At 36.8% G+C, this 19,435-nt stretch overlaps 1 protein-coding gene across 5 annotated transcripts in view; it reads left to right on the forward strand.

Annotated features, from left to right (window-relative positions):
• LOC115222831 (large proline-rich protein bag6) overlaps positions 1-19,435 on the forward strand; it is a 45,412-nt gene that overhangs the window by 10,343 nt on the left and 15,634 nt on the right. For 4 of the 5 annotated variants that reach the window (XR_005003345.1, XR_005003346.1, XM_029793152.2 and 1 more), the window contains exons 2-15: positions 3,524-3,623; positions 3,795-3,836; positions 4,940-5,015; positions 5,892-6,079; positions 7,178-7,249; positions 7,783-7,917; positions 8,525-8,670; positions 10,387-10,513; positions 11,329-11,532; positions 12,559-12,837; positions 14,292-14,472; positions 15,757-16,262; positions 17,387-17,489; positions 18,834-19,075. Coding sequence is in view for 3 of the 5 variants with exons in the window: in XM_029793152.2 (XP_029649012.1) it covers positions 3,561-3,623; positions 3,795-3,836; positions 4,940-5,015; positions 5,892-6,079; positions 7,178-7,249; positions 7,783-7,917; positions 8,525-8,670; positions 10,387-10,513; positions 11,329-11,532; positions 12,559-12,837; positions 14,292-14,472; positions 15,757-16,262; positions 17,387-17,489; positions 18,834-19,075 (2,364 nt within the window). In the remaining 2 variants the exon portion in view is untranslated. The remainder of the gene's footprint in view (positions 1-3,523; positions 3,624-3,794; positions 3,837-4,939; positions 5,016-5,891; positions 6,080-7,177; positions 7,250-7,782; positions 7,918-8,524; positions 8,671-10,386; positions 10,514-11,328; positions 11,533-12,558; positions 12,838-14,291; positions 14,473-15,756; positions 16,263-17,386; positions 17,490-18,833; positions 19,076-19,435) is intronic. The other variant, XM_029793153.2, reaches the window with a different exon arrangement.

The following is a 19,435-nucleotide window of genomic DNA, read 5'->3' on the forward strand; positions in this document are numbered from 1 at the left end:
GAGAACGGACGTTAAATGATGATGATGTATGTATGTATAGTTCGAATTTGCAGAAAAAAGACGACAGGTGTAGGTACAACAAGCAGGTGTATTAGTTTAATGCTTGGGAAGAATATTGTCTTAGAAATAAGTACTTTTGTCTAATTTGTATTGACCATTTTTAATATAATGTATTTTGAAAATGGCTGTATTAAGCATAATTTATCATTTATAAATAACGTGTAGCTTTGATAATTATTTGGGACAGTACTGAATGGCATATTTACATCTTTTTACTTTGAAATTCCAATCATTTTTGCTTAATTAGTTGCAGTGTTTTGTCATTACAAAAGAAAAGCAAAATAAATTAAAGATTAATGAAAACAATAAGAGGATTGACAGTAGAATGGTGTAGTAGTAGTAGTAGTAGTAGTAAAGTTAAATTTGATTATTTTCAGCTAAAATATGTGATTCACCTGATAAAGGTGTGAGAATAATAAATAGATCATCATGATAACATCTGTGAGTCATAAACCACAAATGGTTTTTTTTTTTTTTAAATTGCAAGGCTTAACAGTTTTTTCTTTTGCAACTCATAAAAGTATTTAAAAACTATCCCACATACATATGAATGAGCGTTGTTTGTGTGTATACATACATGTAGGCATAGTTTTGTGGTTAAGAAGATTGTTTCATGGCCATGAGATTTCCGGTTCAGTCCCACTGCATGGCATCTTGGGCAAGTGTTTTCTATTATAGCCCCAGGATTACAAATAACTCTTGAATAAATTTGGTAGATGGAAACTGTGCAGAAGCCTGTTGTGTATACGTGTATGTGTTTTTGTTTCACTGCTTGGCTACTAGTGTAGGTTATGTCCCTGTAACTTGATGGTTCATCAGAAAGGGAATGATAAAATAAGTACTGGGGTTGATTTAATTGTCCAAACCCACTATGGCTGCAGTCCTATGACTGTGTTGTCAGTGACATTTAACCATGTGGTCCTTATACTATAACAGTGGTTCCTAAACTTTTTCGGGCTGCTGCCCCCTTGACACCCTTGACACCTAGCGCCCCCACCCCAACTAACCATTACAAACATAGACCTCTTTCTGAAGCAAATTCAAAACAACTGTATTTCACAAAACTTAATCTAATGAACCCATTATTTTGTTTTTACATGAATCGCCCGTTTTGGCTACCACATTAATGCCCACTTCAACACCCCCTTGGAACATTCCACTGCACCATCCGGGGGGTGCGATAAACCCACTTTTGAGAACCACTGCACGAAAAGATAGTTTATATTGTGGTGTGTATGTTATGTATGAAGATTGTATTGTATGTATCTCTTTGGTATGACAAACTATGTATGCGGTTGGTATTTAGGAAAACTATGTTGCAAGAACATCTGGTGATTTCATCAGCTGTAAATTTATTGCAAGTTTGTTACATTGAATAATTGTCATCACAAATAAATCACTGGTAAATTTATACTTTTTATTTCAGAGGTTGTACATTGCTAAACATTAAAGTGTCATTATACAGAGTAAATAAGTTGTTTCATTAACAACGAAAACAGAAATTTGAAAATTCAGAGGCAAAAAAAAATTATTAATATCAAATTTACTCAATTAAAAAACTAAATCAGTTATTTGTAAAACTAGAACCACAAAAAGATGATTCTATTTTATATTTTTTAGAATGCTTCTTCCATCTCCCAATCATCATCATCATGGAAAATGGACGTTAAACGATGATCATGAGGATGATGATTAGATGGAAGAAGCATTCTTAAAAGACAACAAAGTATGAGCAATGCTTTTTAAATAATCCATTGTTTTGTGATTTTTTCCTTCTCCATGTCACTGATATTGTCCAAGCAATGCAGTCACTACTTGTGTGTTTGTTGCAGCTATTGCTATCAGAATGCAAAGAACTGATGCTGCAAAGTATCTTCTCTGATGCTTGTAACAGTTGCATCAATTCTCCACTCAGAATTGGCATTTTTTTTTACCACCTGTGTCAACATTATGTAGAAAGCACCTGTGCTGGTGCTGTATAGAAAGCATCCCTGCTACGTAAAATCCTCCTGTACAGGTGCCTTGTAAAAAGCACCCAGTACATTCTGTAAAGTGGTTGGTATTAGGAAGGGATTCCAACCATAGAAACCATGCCATAACAGACAATTGGTGCCTCCAACTGGTCATCTCCTGTTAAAGCATCCAACCCATGCCAGCATGGAAAATTGATGTTAAATGATGACAATGATTTATCAACTCTGAATATATGAAAAGCAGAGTTGACCTAAATCAACCCCAGTACTTACACCTTTTAAGCCTGGTACTTATTCTATTGGTCTCTTGTGCTGAATCGCTAAGTTACAGGGACATAAACACACCAACGTCGGTTGTTAAGCAATGGGTGTGGACAAGCACAGACAAAGGCATACGCACGCACACATGCACTTAAATATGACGGGCTTCTTTTAGTTTCTGTCTATCAAATTCACTCACAAGACTTTGGTTGCCTGAGGCTTTTGTAGAAGACACTTGTCCAAGGTGGGACTGAACCCAGAACCATGTGGTTGGGAAGCAGCAAACTTCTTACCACAAAGCCACCCCACTGCATAGAGATGAAAGGCCAAATTTGACTTTGGTGGGATTAGAACTGAGGATGTAAGAGGCTAGAACTAAAAACTGCAACGCATTTTATCCAATGTGCCAATAACTCTGCCAATCCACAGTCTAATAGTAGTAATAATAATATTTCTAATTTTGGTAGAAGGCCAGTAATTTTGAGGGGAGGGATAAGTCTTAACATTTCTAAATTTAGCACAAGTCCAGTTGTTTTGAGGGAAGAGAGTAAGTTGATTCTATTGACACCAGTGCTTAATTAGTATTTATTTTGACCTCAGGGATGAAAGGTAAATTTGAAATCGGGATGTTAAGAGCTGGAATTAATGCATTTTACCTGGTGCTCTAATGAGCCTGCCAATCTACAGCCTTGTAGTAGTAGTAGTAGCAGCAGCAGCAGCAGTTGTAATTCTGTCTTCTATAGGCACATGGCCTGAAATATTGGGGCTGGGTGTAGTTGATATCAACCCCAGTGTTCTACTGGTACTTATTTTGTTAACGCTGAAAGGATGAAAGGTAAAGTCGACCATGGCAGAATTTGAACCCAGAATGTAAAGCTGGAAGAAATGTTGTCCAGCACACTTATGATTCTGCCAGCTCATCACCTTAGTAATACTACTACTAATAATAATAACAATAACAGTTTGTACTTTGTAACTAATGTACAAAACTTTTCAATCATAAAAATGTTTACGTTGATGGAATCGCAGGTCAGTTAATAGATTTTTTTTCAGATTTTTAGCTAGAAAACTTTTGTATTATAAAGGTCCCCACCCTTGACCAATAGCCAAGATTTGACAAGTCAGAGTCTTATTTTATTGTCATAATTATTATCACATGTCTATATTTTTTAAATAAAAGTTATTCTAAGATATTTTTGTACATTAAATTGCTGTGTATTTCTTTGTAGATAATTGGATAGCCTACAACAGATATCACCATCCAAGATGATTGATGTTTCTGTGAAGACCCTTGATGGTCAAACTAAGAGCCATAGTGTTGCAGATGATGTGAGTTACTTTTCTGTACAATCATTTATGATGCTACTTTATATTAATTGCCTTTGTTTGGCCTATTTTCTATAGATTTTATTCAGTTTTTGTTTTATGTACTGCCGTAATGCACTGTTATTAAGAAAAGAGCTCTTTCCCCTCTTAATCATATCTTTTCTGTTTTTACAGACCACTGTTCGACAATTTAAGGAAACAATAGCCAGTAGTATAGTAAGTTTCTTTTTAAATACTATTTTGAATTTAAAAAAATATATATAAATAAAAAGAAGCCATTTATTGTAATCCAAAGAACTTTTTTTCTTTAGCTGTTTTATTTTGTGTTCCTGCTGCATTGATGAAATAATTTTGCTTCAACTGGTGTTGTGTGTCAGGCTACCATTACAGTCTGGTTATCTCTTGGCGCTATTATTGGAGTTAGGATTTTGGTATACCGGTGATGATGATTGTAGTGGTGGTAGTAGTAATTTTCTTGTATAGGCACAAGGTTAGCAGTTTTGAGGAGAGAGGGGTAGTCAATTATGTTGACCCCAATACTTTTAGTACTTTATTATATTGATCCCTAAAAAAAATAATAAAGTTGATCTGGCCAAGATTTTAACTTAAAAACGTAATGAGCTATAACTAAATGTTAGGCAAAAAATAATTCAAGTGACAGAAGTTGTATGAATACCAAAAGGTAATGTCTCCACTTAAAAATGGATGTTGTGTTAGAATACAAGATTCTGTGATGGTTACCAGGAGAGAATTTCCTGGTTTTGGAGATATCACCACCATTGCTGCTTCTAAGACTACCAGATTGTGATTTTGGCCTTCCTTTACTTCGTCAATGGTAGATGCCTGGCTGCTGGAAATAGCAGCAACCACTGTGCTAGTGATATACATAAAAAAGAATCACAATGCCTAATCAGGAACTGGTGTCACCAACAGCCACTTATTGAAAAATAAAGAGATGGAAGGTGTATTAATACTATAAATATTAGGCATTTTGTCTGAATCTCTAATGATTCTACTAATCCACTATCCTATTATTAGTAGTCATAGTTTCTAATTTAGTCACAAAGCCATCAGCCCCAGTGTTCTTTTCTATATGGCACTTAATTTTATTGGCCCTTTAAAGATGAAAGGTAAAGTTGACTTCAGTTGGATTTGAACTCGGGGCATAAAGAGCTGAAACTAAATACCACAAGGCATTTTATCTGAACAATTCTAGGCTAATCCAATCCAGTAATAATGTGTGGACTTATGTAAAGTTTCTGTCTTTATTGAAAAGGTTACTATAAACTGTTGATAAAATATTTGTTTTTCTCTTTTAGTCAATTCCCGCAGACACACAGAGGCTGATTTTCCAAGGCAGAGTCCTTCAAGATGAAAAACTTTTAAAAGACTTCAGTAAGTTGTTGGAAAGTTTTTTCCTCTTTACATAGCAATAATAATAATAATAATAATAATAATATTGGTTTCAGTGTTGGCCTTGATGGGATTTGAACCCAGAACGTAAAGAGACACAACAAATATTGATTTCAAATTTTGGCACAAGGCCAGCAATTTTGGGGAGGGGGTAAGTCGATTACATCAATCCCAGTGTTTAACTGGTATTTATTGATCCTGAAAAGATGAAAGGCAAAGTTGACCATGGTGTAATTTGAACTCAGAACATAAAGACTGAAAAAAATGCTGCTTAGCATCTCACCCATTGTGCTAACAATTCTGCCAGCTTGATGCTTTAGACCAAGCAAATATCGGTTTCAAACTCTGGCACAAGGCCAGCAGTTGTGTGTGTAGGGGGGGGGGTTAAGTTGATTACATCAACCCCAGTGCTCAACTAGTGCTTATTTTATCAACCTTTGAAGGATGAAAGGCAAAGTCTACCTTGGTGGAATTTGAACACAATTTAAAGACAGATGAAGTACTGCTAGCTCCCCACCTATTATTATTATAATGGCTCAAGGCCTGCAATGTTAGGGGAGGTAGTAAGTCAATTACATTGACCCACCCCCAATACTCAGCTGGTACTTATTTTATCAACTCCAAAAAGATGAATGGCAAAGTTGACCATGGTGGTATTCTGAGTTCAAATATTGCTGAGATCAACTTTCATCCTTTTGGGGTTCATAAAATAAAGTACAACCACGTACTGTGTACCCACCTCTCAAAATTGCTATCGTTGTCCCGAAATTAGAATAATTATATGATAATGATATTTATGATGATAATGTCTTGTTAAAATAAAACATTTTTTTTTTTTTCATTTTATGTAATTTTTAGATGTTCATGGCAAAGTGATACATGTTGTGCAAAGACCCCCACCACGTCCTAACAGCACCAGCCCTATAGATAATGGTGGTAACTCAACCACAGCTTCAGCACCACCTCCTCCTCCGAGAGATGTCAATAGTTTTGTTGTCAGTTCTTTTACTTTACCATCAGACATTCTGGATCCGAATCAGGTTCAGGTAAGTCTTTTTACCTGACTCCAACCATTTTCCTATAGTTTAACTCTTTAGCATTCAAATTACTCTATCAAATGTAATGCTTATTTATTCATGTTCTGTTTAACTCCTTAGCATTCAAACCAGCCATATGAAGCCCTAATATTCTACCTGTTCTATATTCAATCTAACTAGATCAGGTCTCTCACACCTACCCTACAATGTCTTTCTAAAAGTAAGCAATCACATCAAAATTTCAAAGCTATAAGATAATCTACAATTAATTCAAAACAATGTGAATGAATAACCGTATTTAACAGGATAATCTGAGGGTTAAAGTAATCATGCATTGTCCCAGCGTCAGGATTTTAGTTTTAGAATGACAGTGTAGGGTAGGTGTAAGAGGCTGGATCTGGCTGGTTTGAACAAAGAAACAAGTAGAATATGGGCTGGGTATGGCTGGTTTAAATGCTAAATAAACAAAAGATTCTTTCAGTGTTTAAAATGATTTCAGTTTTTAAATTTTATATTTTCATCCAGAAGATCTTTGTTCAGCTTTTATTTGATATTCATTGAAATCACAAGAGTCATATAATCTCTACCTTTGCTCCAACTTCAGTGTGTTAAATCTCTTTGTGTGAAGACTATCTGAAATAATTTCACTCTAAGAATTGCACAATGCAAATAAAGTTTGCACTATTGCTTCGTGTGCATGTTTGTGTGTACATCTTTTTACATATGTATTCCTGTATGTGTGTATGTAGGTACTTGGACTGATTGAAAATATTAGATGTTTAAAACTTCAATTTTCAGTTGAATTTAGAAATAAAAGATATGTTGTGTAATAAAGTTGAACATGTTAACAAAAAAAGAAAATAATTTTAGATGGTTGGTGGAAATGAGAGACTCAGATGACCATTGAAAGGACCAATGAATTAAGGGATTTAAAGGATATTTTTGATATTTTCCATTCTTTTTATTAAATGTACATTATCAATATGTCTCTGAATCAGTTAATAAAACCTAATTAAAATAGATTTTCCTTTAGCTATTGTTTTTGCTATGAAATATATTTTATTTGTAGAAAGTAATCCTGTCTCTTTTTCTATTTTATCCCCTCAGAATATTGTTCAACAAGCTGTTCACAATATAGGCGAGCTCGGAAGGAATGCCAGAGTCTCTACAAGGGCATCGGTAAATTACATTTCAATTTTATTCCAGAAAGATTTTTGTTTAATGCTCCCAGAGTTACAAATGATGATATGTAATCTGCAACTATAGTTTATAATTATTGGGATTAAGGATTCCAGCAGAATGAATATTCATCACAGTTCTGCACAATATTCCTGTTATTAGAGTCTTTAGAGAAAAATTACTCAGAATTATAAGGGAAAGGAATTATTGGTTTTAAACTTTGACACAAAGCTAGCAATTTCGAGGGAGGGGGTAAGTCGATTACATCAACCCCAGTATTCAACTGGTACTTAGTTTAATGACCCCCAAAAGGATGAAAGGCAAAGTTGACCTCAGTGTATTTTGAAGTTGGATGAACCACCACCACTAAGTGTTTTACCTGGTGTGCTAATGACTCTGCTAACTCATTGCTTTACAGAAGGGAACTATTCAAATTCTTTTTCTACATAAAAACTAGAATTGTTAAATTTAGGGGTTTGCTCTTTCATTGCCTTGTTTTACTAATGTTGTTTCTCCATCTCTGTCTTTTTCAGGCTGACGGTTCGGCTGTTGATGTTCATATCAATTTGGGGCAGATTCCCGTCCAGCAGATGAATGAATCTCAACAAAGAATAAACCACATCAGAAAGTTATTGCACTTGGTTAACATGGCTTTATCTCGTCTTGAGGTATGTTGAACTGTCACTTTTATATCTGCATGCTTGCATAGGTAAGATGATGAGTGTATCAGCATAGCAACAGCTAACCATTTCCTTAGTGAGGCCCAGTGTTTACAACTATGTCAAGGAAAGCAGACACAAGCACACACACACACCTATGCACCCACATATACATATATACAAGTGATAGGCTTTTAGTTTCTGTCTCCCAAATCCATTCATAAGACTTTGGTTGTCCCAAGGCTATAGAAGAAGACACTTGTTGAAGGTACCCCCCATGGTCTATTGCAAATGTTCAAGTATGCAACAGATTGTATTGAAGGTTAGCTTAGCTCAGTATCTTGATATAGAGCTTCCTATTGTATCAAGCAGTACCCTGCTGAATCATACCCTCTGCTCTCTCTTTCTCTCTCTCTCTCTCCAGTTTCTAAGGCCCTACAAAAACTTCATGAAAGCTGCTAGTCTTCTTTTGACTAAGTCTTAAAAAACATTGAATGATCAGTTTTTATTGTTTTATGAAATTCATCCTTGTTTACTCTTCAATGTTATTTCTAAACAGATAAAATTCTGTTTTGACAATTTGATCACTTACATGTATTGGCTTCTTTTGTTGTAGAATCCGTCAGCCAACAGTAACCAACAAAGCACCAATAATCAAAGAAATAGCAATGAACCAGTTCCAGGAGCTCCCAGTCAAAGTGGTACTGCTCAGCCATCTAGCGATGATCAACCCAGTACTGCAAGCAATTCTCAGGGACCAAGGTTTGACTCAATCCACTTTTAGTTGATATAAAAATCATGACAAATTTGTATGACTATTGAATAATTTATCTAGGACTTTGTTAATCCAGTGTCTTTACATTCTAGAAAATTCTCTTATTAAATTCATTTTTGATATATTTCTCTTAGTGATATATTACAAGCCGTTTCAATTACTTTGCAATCTATTTTGAACTGTCTGTCTTCAATTTGACAGCTGTAAATATTCAACTATTGTGGAAGAAAGACCATTAGCATAAATCAATAGGCTGAAATCTGCATTTCAAAATGGTATAAAAACATAATTGAGCTGAAGTTTATTCTAAAAATATGTATTCTCTTTCAAAATAACTGTAATCAATAACTGCAGTTATTTTTGCACCAACCTCTTATAACGACAATACATTGAGGACTGTTAGAATAATAGTTTCTTAGGCTTGAGTGGTGTAGATGGATAAAAATACAGGGAGTTATGTACAGTGTAGTTTTATTACTGAAGATTAAGAAATACATTTCTTTTAATATGTTAGTCAAAGAAGCAATAGATTTGTGACTCTTTTCTTGTTGCACTCCTTGACTAGAGAAATGGGTGTGGCTGGTGCCTAGCTTTGACACTTGCATGTTTGCTGTCTGCAAGGTTAAAATCCTGTCCAGATACTACAGAACTGATCTGAATACTTGTAACAAATGAACTCTGTTAAAGGCAGTCAAGGAGCAGCTGGTAGTGTGACAGGGTTACACAGTTAAATGATAAATATGATGCATAGAAGTGGATATCTTTTAGTAACACATCAGTTATAGTTCATACAATTTTAGAATTCCGTCTGACTCATGCAAGCATGGAAGAGTGAGCATTAAAAGGATGATGATAGTGTTGTAATTACAATCGTTTATTGATGCATCTATCAATATATATGCTATACTGACTGACACAAGCTCCATACAAATAGTGAAGCTTTACTTAAGTCATCATTTTATGTCCATTTTTTTTCTGAGCTTGAATGGATTGGAGAAGTAAGTTGAACACTAAGAACTCTTGTTACGTTAACATGTTTGAGGTTCTTCTTCCATACTGAATACTTGAAATGTATTTGTAAAGACATTTTGGACAACATCAATTCGAAAGGGCAAAGAAGTGTTAAACGTGATTGTTTAAGTTAGTTTTTAGTTGAGAGAATACTTCTGTTGTATAAGAACAACAGGCTGAACATGAGTTTGTTTGTTAGATGAGCTGGGATTAAAACTGAAACACACATGACAGGAGTCTGTTGAAGGAACTGATTAGTATCTTAGTACGAAACCTGGCTGAAGAAACTCTGTATTTAACAATTATATCAAAAGTACAATATTTAACAAATGAATCAAAACAGCAATGTTTTAAAGCTACAATATCTAACAGTTATATCAAGACTTCGATATTTTGAAAATTATATCAGGACTACAGTATTTTTTTAAAACGGTCATTTGTTTCGCCAGTTTCATTCAGACAATTGTATTTTGTCCAGGACTAAGAATTGTGTTCCAAGTAAATTTTATCCTTTTTTTTTTTTTTTTTTTTTTTTTGCTATCATTAACATTACTTTATTTATTTAAATTGATATTTACTTGCTGCCATTGCTTATTGCTTTTCTGGATTTCGTCTGGCAAATCCTATTAGCAGTGAGATTAGTCTTGGTTATTCGCTTCTTCAAATCCCTTCCTCCTCCTCCTCTTCTGTAGCCCACCACCAGTGACAGTTGTTGCTGAACTAATGACAGAACTTCAAGAAGTCCAAAGAAGACTGCAGCCATTCTTAACACAATATACAACATTGGCACAAAATGATGCCTCTTATACAAGTGAACAAGTAGGTTTTCCTTCCTGATTTGTTCACTCTTTTATATAAATTCTGCCAGTCTTATTCATGCTAAAGATTAAAAAAAGAAATACATGTATTTTTACTTCAATTTATGAGAGAGAAAAAAAATTCCATTATGAACACTAAGAAAACCAATATTTTTCACATAGTTGTCTTATATAAGACTGTTGTGTCTTAACTGTTACTTTATAAATTTGCATTTGATTGTTCCTTTTACTCTAAAAAGATTTAGTCATATATGTCTTAGTATTATAATAATAATGATATTGGTAGAATCTCTCTCCTCTCCACTAACTTGCGAGAGGATTTGAGCCAAGTACTGAAAACCCAGTAAGACGATGGTCATATTTAGTCTACCTGTTGCTTATAGCAGTGAACTGTGCATCCTCATAATGCCAGTTTATAACCAAGTGTAGAGAAACAGCAATAATTTCCTTTATATAGGACACAAGCACAGACCATTCGGCACATAAACAACTTGGCCAGCTGCAGTAAAATATATCAATCCATTGGTAATATATTGTTTTGCAGTGGGGAGAGGAAGCTTAGATATTTTGTTATTTCTCTCTTTCTTTGTAATTTTCTTTTCTCTCTATTTTTCTTTTTATTTTCTTGTTTTCTCTCTTTTTTTTCTATTTTCTTATATGTTATCTTTCTCTCTTTTTTTTTCTTTCCATCTTCTTGTTTTCTTTTTCTCTCTCTCTCTTATTTCTGTCTTACACGTTTTTCATCTTCCAAATCATTAACTATTTAAATATTCTAATAATAAATCAAGCTGTTGAACGTTTCTCTCTTGCTTTCAGACTGAAGCACGCCAAGAGAGTGAGCGTATATTCAACGGTGTGTCTGAGTGCCTGCATTACATGAGTCACATCTATCACAGTGTCAGTGACCTTACTGTTGACTTTAGTCAGTCTCCACCACGTCATCTCCATGCTCACACAGCCATGCCTGCGTTGGCAGGTTTGATCCCTTCAACTCTATCAACAGGATCCATACCAGTGAATGTAAGTCAAACTGATAATGACTAATACATATTTAAGTTGGGACAGTGATTCATTATCATCAGCATCATCAATCATCATCAGTCATCATTCACATTTAACATCCACTTTTCTTTGCTTGTACGAGGCAGATTTTTCTACAGCCAAATGCTTTCCCTGTTGCCAACTGTCACCTGTTTCCAGGCAAGGTAATACAATATCTCCCATTGGCCAGACATGTTAACCTTGAAAATTGGAAATGATTAACATCGTTTATTTGACAGTAACGAGCATTTAGAACCATCACATGATGTCAAGTGCACACGCACCAGGCTTCTACAACCACTCACTGCATAATTAATCCTAGTTGCTTTCTAATGCTCCTCTCCAACTATTAAATACATTACCAGTAACTTATCTGCCACGACGAAGCTGAACAACATATTGAAAAGGAATTCCATTAGTTTTCCAAGAAGACTCTGGTGACTTTGATCCTTCTGTCTGGGTGTGAGAGCTAGACTGTGACAAACTGACATGGAGCGAAGAGTCCAGGCATTTGAGCACAAGTGCTTCAGAAGGCTGTTACACATCCCATATACGGAGCACAAAATAGTCAGGCAGCAAGTCAACAAATACACTGGCTGTCAGGAACCAGTGTTTATACAGGTGAAAAGATGCCTTGTACACCCATGTATCCTGCCTCGACTCGCTGCCCAAAACCATTCTTCAGGGCACATGTGAGGTAGGGCAAAGGAGAGGCAGAGAAAATCCTGGTTTGACAACATCAAGAACTGAACAGTCACAACACAGCGAACCTGCTATGCATGACAGAACAGAGGCAAATGACAATGGTTGACTATGAAAGCATCTAGAGTGGCACCCCGACAGCTGTCAGCCTCAGTAAAGGGATCTTGATGAAGATGATCTGTGATATAATACAATGTACTGTTGATGCATTTTACTGACTTTGAAAAAATATTTGTTGTAATTTCTGATTGGAACCATCATCCCTGATGGCATTCTGTTAATGTTATCATTTTCTTTTACCAGGGCCAGTACAGGATTCCAGGAGGAAACATCATACCAAACTTTTCAGCGATCAACCCTGGTCTTCGTTCTGCCTCAGCTGCAAGTGGCACAGCTGGGAGTCACAGTACCAGTGGTGGTAGCCACACTAGTAGCAGTGGCCTCAGCAGTAATGTAACACAATCAACTGCAGTACCAGCTACCTCAACAACATCATCCTCTAGAACTTTCACATCTGCCAGCACTAACCCAGTACCTCTCATCACACTACCATCTACAGTATTTTCTACTAGTTCTTCTCAGGTAATTAATTTAGCTCATTAGTTGCTAGGAAAATACTTCTGCTCATCCACCCATCTAGTCATCTTCTCCACACACTATTTCTTGACTATTGTTGGGGTAGAGTCCTAAGTCATCTCCTTCACTGGGTCCAATCAGAAGCAACCATCATTAAATTTTCTGGCTGGATTCTCAAGTGTAACCGACTAAGACTATGGATATTATCCAACCACCTGTTCTTGGCCTGCTTGTGGATTCCTTGTTGGTAGGCTTGGCTTGCAGAATCCATCTTGCAGTTCTTTCCCCAGGCATTCTAATCCCATGTCCATAGGATCAGAGGCGTGACCTCTCATTGGGGAGAAGTAGCAGCTTGACTTGTGGAGGAGACTCCTTAATATCCAAGCTGTATACCTTGTCGAGCAACACTACCTCAGATACCCTCTGTGAAGATGTGTGGCCTTGTGGTAAGGATATTCAACTTATAAATTTGTGGGGTCAATTTCATATAGCCCCTGGTCTACTCAGCTGTAATGTGTACCAGCTGGGTGCCAGTGCAACCCTCTCTCCCTTTAGCTGTCACATCTTGGATGATTTGCTGGGTTGAAGGTGGGAGGACTCGGAGAGTGTTTGTCTGCTCCTCACTACATAAGCACTTGAATCAGTTAATGAGAGCATGGTGCATGTTACCAAGCTACACTGACCAGTGAGTGATGGCCAATTGTGCCGTATTTTTTATTATATGAAGAAAATCAAAAAATATATAAATAAAAGCTTTGACATGGAAAAATAAATTATTTTTATGGTTTTTCTGTGCCTATGTAGTCAGGGACAGACAGACAGGCATTCTTTCAGCCCTCCCACCGTTGAGTGTGGGTCAGATGGAATCTATTGAGACAGGTCTTTCTACGTTTCCAACTAATATTTCCTTATGGTTGGACATGTTTCCATTAAATATTGGAAATGAATGATTGTGACACTCATTTACAGCCATCACATGATGTCAAGACACAGAGACACACAGACACTGGGCTTCTTTCAGTTTCTCTCTGCTAAATCCACTCTCAAAGCTTTGGTTGGCTTGGGACTATGGCAGAAAACACTTGCCCAAGGTACCACGCTGTGGGACTGAATCTAAAACCACATGTTTGTGAAACAGACATTTTAACCACACAGCTATGCCTGCACCTCACCTGCTTGTCGTGGTATCTAGTTACATCTTTTTACATTCTGAGTTCAAATCCTGCCATGGTTGACTTAACCATTTATCCCAAGGCTGTCAATAAAATACCACTCAAGTACTGGGCTCAGTCAAACCAATTGTAGCCTCTCCACTACCAACGTTTCTGGCTCTCTGTTAGGAATTCTTTTAGATTTCTCTTATTTTTATTGTTATTTGTAGAATAATAATATTTTGCTTTTTCTGTTTCCCAGAATCTGTTAACTGCTTATTTACTGTTTTTCTTTTTCCTTACCTGCAGACAACAACTGCCCAGACTAGCAGCAATCCTCTCTCTCTTGGACAATCATTTTCTACTTCAAGTTCTAGTCCCTACCTGTTTGTAGAAGTTGGTCCTGATTCTCTGACTGTCAACAGTATATCTGCTCATGTGGTCAGTTCAGATATGACTTCAACATCAACCTCTAACACATCATCAATGCGTAAGGATGAAATTAAAAATTTTTTACACATTTCACTTGTGTGTGTGTGTGTGTGTGTGTTGAGCTTGTAAAAGAAAAGGAGTGACAGTGACTTCAGAGTTTCAGCCTGCTAGCCTTTGTCAGTCTTATAATTCTTCAGTTTAATGTTATATATATATAGTTAATTGCCATGCACCCGGCACGTAAAATGCATCATTTGAGCGTGGCTGGTGCTAGTGCCGCCTGACTGGCTCCTGTCCTAGTGGCATGTAAAAGCACCCACTACACTCTCAGAGTGGTTGGCGTTAGGAAGGGCATCCTGCTGTAGAAACCTTGCCAAATCAGATTGGATCCTGGTGCAGTCTCCCAGCTGGCCAATTCTCAGTCAAACTGTCCAACCTTTGTCAGCATGGAAAATGGATGTTAAACTATGACAATGATGATATATATATATTATTGTGTGTGTCTTTGTCTTGACATCATATGAAGACATGTCAGACCATGGGCAAATATCACTGATGATTAAATGTAATAATGTAAATTATTTACATGTTTTTAAGTTACGAAACAATTTGTTGTGAAATTAGAATTTTCTTACTGTTAAATAAAGTTTCATCAATTTATTTCTCTATCATTTCTGACTTCATATGTGTATATAAACCTCTCAACTAGCACAAAGCTAGTCCCTTCAGTTCCACACTCTCTCAGCTGAGAGGTCTTCATCTTGCAAGTTACTTAGCAAACTTACTGCTGCTGGTGCCATTTCAAAAAAGTACCCTGTACACTCTGTAAAGTGGTTGGCATTAGGAAGGGCATGCAGCTGTAGAGACCATGCCAAAACAGATGAATGGAGCCTGGTGCAACTCTTTGGTTTGCTGAACTCCTGTCAAACTGTCTGGCTCAAACCAGCATGGAAGATGGACGTTAAATGGTGATGATGATCATGGCGATTTACACTCTTTTGCTTATAACTTTATCTACTTTGAGTTCTGCTGTTAAAAAACAAACAATGGTGGCACGTGAAAAGCACCCACTACACTCTCAGAGTGGTTGGCGTTAGGAAGGGCATCCAGCTGTAGAAACTCTGCCAGATCAAGACTGGAGCCTGGTGCAGCCATCTGGTTGCCAGCCCTCAGTCAAAACCGTCCAACCCATGCTAGCATGGAAAACGGACGTTAAATGATGATGATGATGTTTTAAAATTTAAAAAAGAAATGATTACTTTTTTTTTTACTTGTTTTTAATTCATTTTATTTTTATTTTAATAATACTAATTGTCATTTTAACTTTTTTCGTTTTTTCCAGAGAGAACTTTCCAGGTTAACATTGGACCCAACCTTTCAACATCTACTACAACTGCTAGTTCCATGTCTAATAATACTACTACTACTGCTGGTAGCAGTAGTAGTACTAATACCAGCAGTAGCAACTGTCCACCTGGTGGCAACACTGTTACTAGCAGCATCAATCTTAGTGGAACACCTGGAATAGTTAGCACTGGTGGTACAACATCCACAACCTCCACCTCTTCCTCCTCTTCTAGTAGTAGCAGCAGCAGCAGCAGTAGTAGTAGTAGCAGCAACATTGGTGCTGGTGTTGGTCGGCCCACTGTGGTCTTACCTGGAAGCGTACCCAACATTCAAGGCCTCCTAGGTGGACAGCATCCTGCCCGTACCATCGATCCGTACCTTCCCTGCGTATCCAGACATTTCCTCTCCTCTCAGGCTCAGAATGATGCAACTACTGCTAACGTTGTCGCTGCAGCTGCAGCAAACGTTGCTGCTGCAGCATCTCAACAGTCATCGAACCAGGTGAGAAATGATCCTCTGTCCTTCAGCTTTAATCTTTTGTTTCACAGTTTTAGTTATTGATATTACATCTTGTAGTCTTCCTTCTATGATCATTCTGTTTTGTGTCCTTCATTCTTTGCTCATTACATCTTGTGTCCTTTCTTCCTTTGATCATTGTCTTGTGTCCATCCTTCCTTCCTTCCTTCCTTCATCATTACATCTTGTCTCCTTCCTTCTTTGATCATTACATTTTGTATCCTTCCTTTGATCATTACATCTTGTATCCTTCCTTCTTTGATCATTACATTTTGTATCCTTCCTTCTTTGATCCTTACATCTTGCATCCTTTCTTCCTTTGATCATTACGTCTTGTAGCCTTTCTTCCTTTTGTGATCTTGATATCTTGTAAGTCTTCTTTTCTTCCTTTGATCATTGCATCTTGTATCCTTCCTTCTTTGATCATTACATCTGGTCTCCTTCCTTCTTTGATCATTACATTTTGTATCCTTCTTTTGATCATTGCATCTTGTATCCTTCCTTCTTTGATCATTACATCTTGTCTCCTTCCTTCTTTGATCATTACATTTTGTATCCTTCTTTTGATCATTGCATCTTGTATCCTTCCTTCTTTGATCATTACATCTTGTCTCCTTCCTTCTTTGACCATTACATTTTGTATCCTTCTTTTGATCCTTACATCTTGTATCCTTTCTTCCTTAGATCATTACATCTTGTATCCTTTCTTCCTTAGATCATTACATCTTGTATCCTTTCTTCCTTTGATCATTACATCTTGTAGCCTTTCTTCCTTTGATCATTACATCTTGTATCCTTTCTTCTTTTGATCCTTCTTGTATCCTTCCTTCTTTTGATCCTTACATCTTGTATCCTTTCTTCCTTAGATCATTACATCTTGTATCCTTTCTTCCTTTGATCATTACATCTTGTAGCCTTTCTTCCTTTGATCATTATGTCTTGTGTTCTTCCTTTTGTGATCTTGATATCTTGTAAGTCTTCCTTTCTTTCTTTGACCATTACATCTTGCAGTTTCTTTTTCTTCTACGATCATCATGCCTTGTGTTCTTCCTTTGTTCTCCTTCCTGCTTGTCTGACATGGTTACTTATTGATTTATCTCCTCTCCCAGGGAACCGACACAGCTCTTGGTGATGTGGTGGCTGCTGTTATGGCTGGTCTACTTGGAACAAATGACTCTTCAAGTGCTAACAACACTAACACATCAAGTGAGAGTAAGAGCTATCTTTATTGCATTGTAATAGTAATAATAATAATGTAAAGTTTATTTAATCAGGAACGGACGGCAGATGCCTATTTTTAGGGTCTCCAAGACTAGTTGCAGAAAGTTATCCCTAAACCGAGGACCTGCTTTGAATTCTTTTAACTGAGAGAACTCTGTTAAAAGTACCCAGGAACAAACAATCAGAACGCAAAGAGGGCAGGTATCTTCTGCTAAAGTTCTGGGCCAATCAAAAGATTAGTGGATTTGGTAGAAAGAAGCTGGAAGAAGCCTATCATGCATGTATGTAGTTGTGTGTGTGTGTACATATATATACTCTTTTACTTGTTTCAGTCATTTGACTGCGGCCATGCTGGAGCACCGCCTTTAGTCGAGCAAATCGACCCCGGGACTTATTCTTTGTAAGCCCAGTACTTATTCTATCGGTCTCTTTTGCCGAACCGCTAAGTGACGGGGACGTAAACACACCAGCATCGGTTGTCAAGCAATGCTAGGGGGACAAACACAGACACACACACACACACACATATATATATATATATATATATATATATATATATATATATACATATATACGACAGGCTTCTTTCAGTTTCCGTCTACCAAATCCACTGACATGGAATTGGTCGGCCCGGGGCTATAGCAGAAGACACTTGCCCAAGATGTCACGCAGTGGGACTGAACCCGGAACCATGTGGTTGGTTAGCAAGCTACTTACCACACAGCCACTCCTGCGCCTATATATATATATAAATATGGAAAAGTGAATGTTAAATGATGATGATGATGAACTCAAAAACAGATACAGCAAGATATCTTTTCATATTTCACTCCAGTATTATTTCTGCAGTTTCACAGCCTTGGACTTGGCACTTTATTTTTAACAATTCTGTCAGTCTGCTCCCTAAATTGTGACCCAATGGCAGCATTTTAGGTTACATCTTTGTATGTTCTGATTGTGAATCCCACTGAAACCAACTTTACTTAACTGGAGCTGAATTTTATATAAAAGCAATATATCGGCTTGATATAAGCAATTATATCTCACTTGCAAAATTGTGGCCTTAATAATTATTGTACTTTAGTTGCTGTTTCATTGGATTTAAATAAATGGTCATTTAAAAAGAATTGTATAGAATTCACTACAAAGCATTTCTGTTTTCTGAAAGAATAATTTGTTTTAATTTTGACGTAAACTGTATTTTTACCTTTTATTTAGAATTAAACTTTTTAACCGTTTGTAGGGTCACAAGTATGAACTGTGTTAGCAAACCTTTCTTGATACTAAACTCTGTATCCCTTTATTGATGTGTCCTTACTCCCTTCTCTGTTGTAGATACACAAACACAAGGTGGAAATGCTGCTAACCAGCGTACTGTCGCAGCACCAGTATCAATTTCCCAAATCTCCCAGGCCATTGGAGGTATGGCAAGTCCAGTGTTTGCCATGGTCTCTCGTAACCTGGCTCGCTCCCAACCAACCAGTACTACAACCACTACCACCATCAGTAGCACTGAAGCTCCTTTGGAACCAACAACTTTTGTACAGGCTCTAAGGAACTTCTTTCAAGGATCAGCTGTAAGTTTATTTTTCGGGTTTCTCAGAATGTCTTTCAAAAAGTTGCTGTGATGTTAAGATGCTGGATTATTGAATGAACACAGGATTATAAGATTAAAACTTGAGTCATTGTGATGAGCCTTTGGATAATATCTAAAGACACAACATTGGTTTTCTTTAATCTCTTACTTGTTGCAGTCATTAGACTCTGGCCATGCTGGGACTCCGCCCTGAAGAATTTTTAGCCAAACAAATTGGTCCCAACACCTTTTTTAAGCCTGATACTTATGCTATTGGCTTCTTTTGCTGATCTGCTAAGCAGTGTAGTGGGGGACAAACAGACACAAAGACACACATAAATATGTGTGTGTGTGTGTATAT

The sequence above is a fragment of the Octopus sinensis genome, linkage group LG21 (genome assembly GCF_006345805.1).
Source record: "Octopus sinensis linkage group LG21, ASM634580v1, whole genome shotgun sequence".
In the NCBI taxonomy this organism is placed as follows: domain Eukaryota; kingdom Metazoa; phylum Mollusca; class Cephalopoda; order Octopoda; family Octopodidae; genus Octopus; species Octopus sinensis.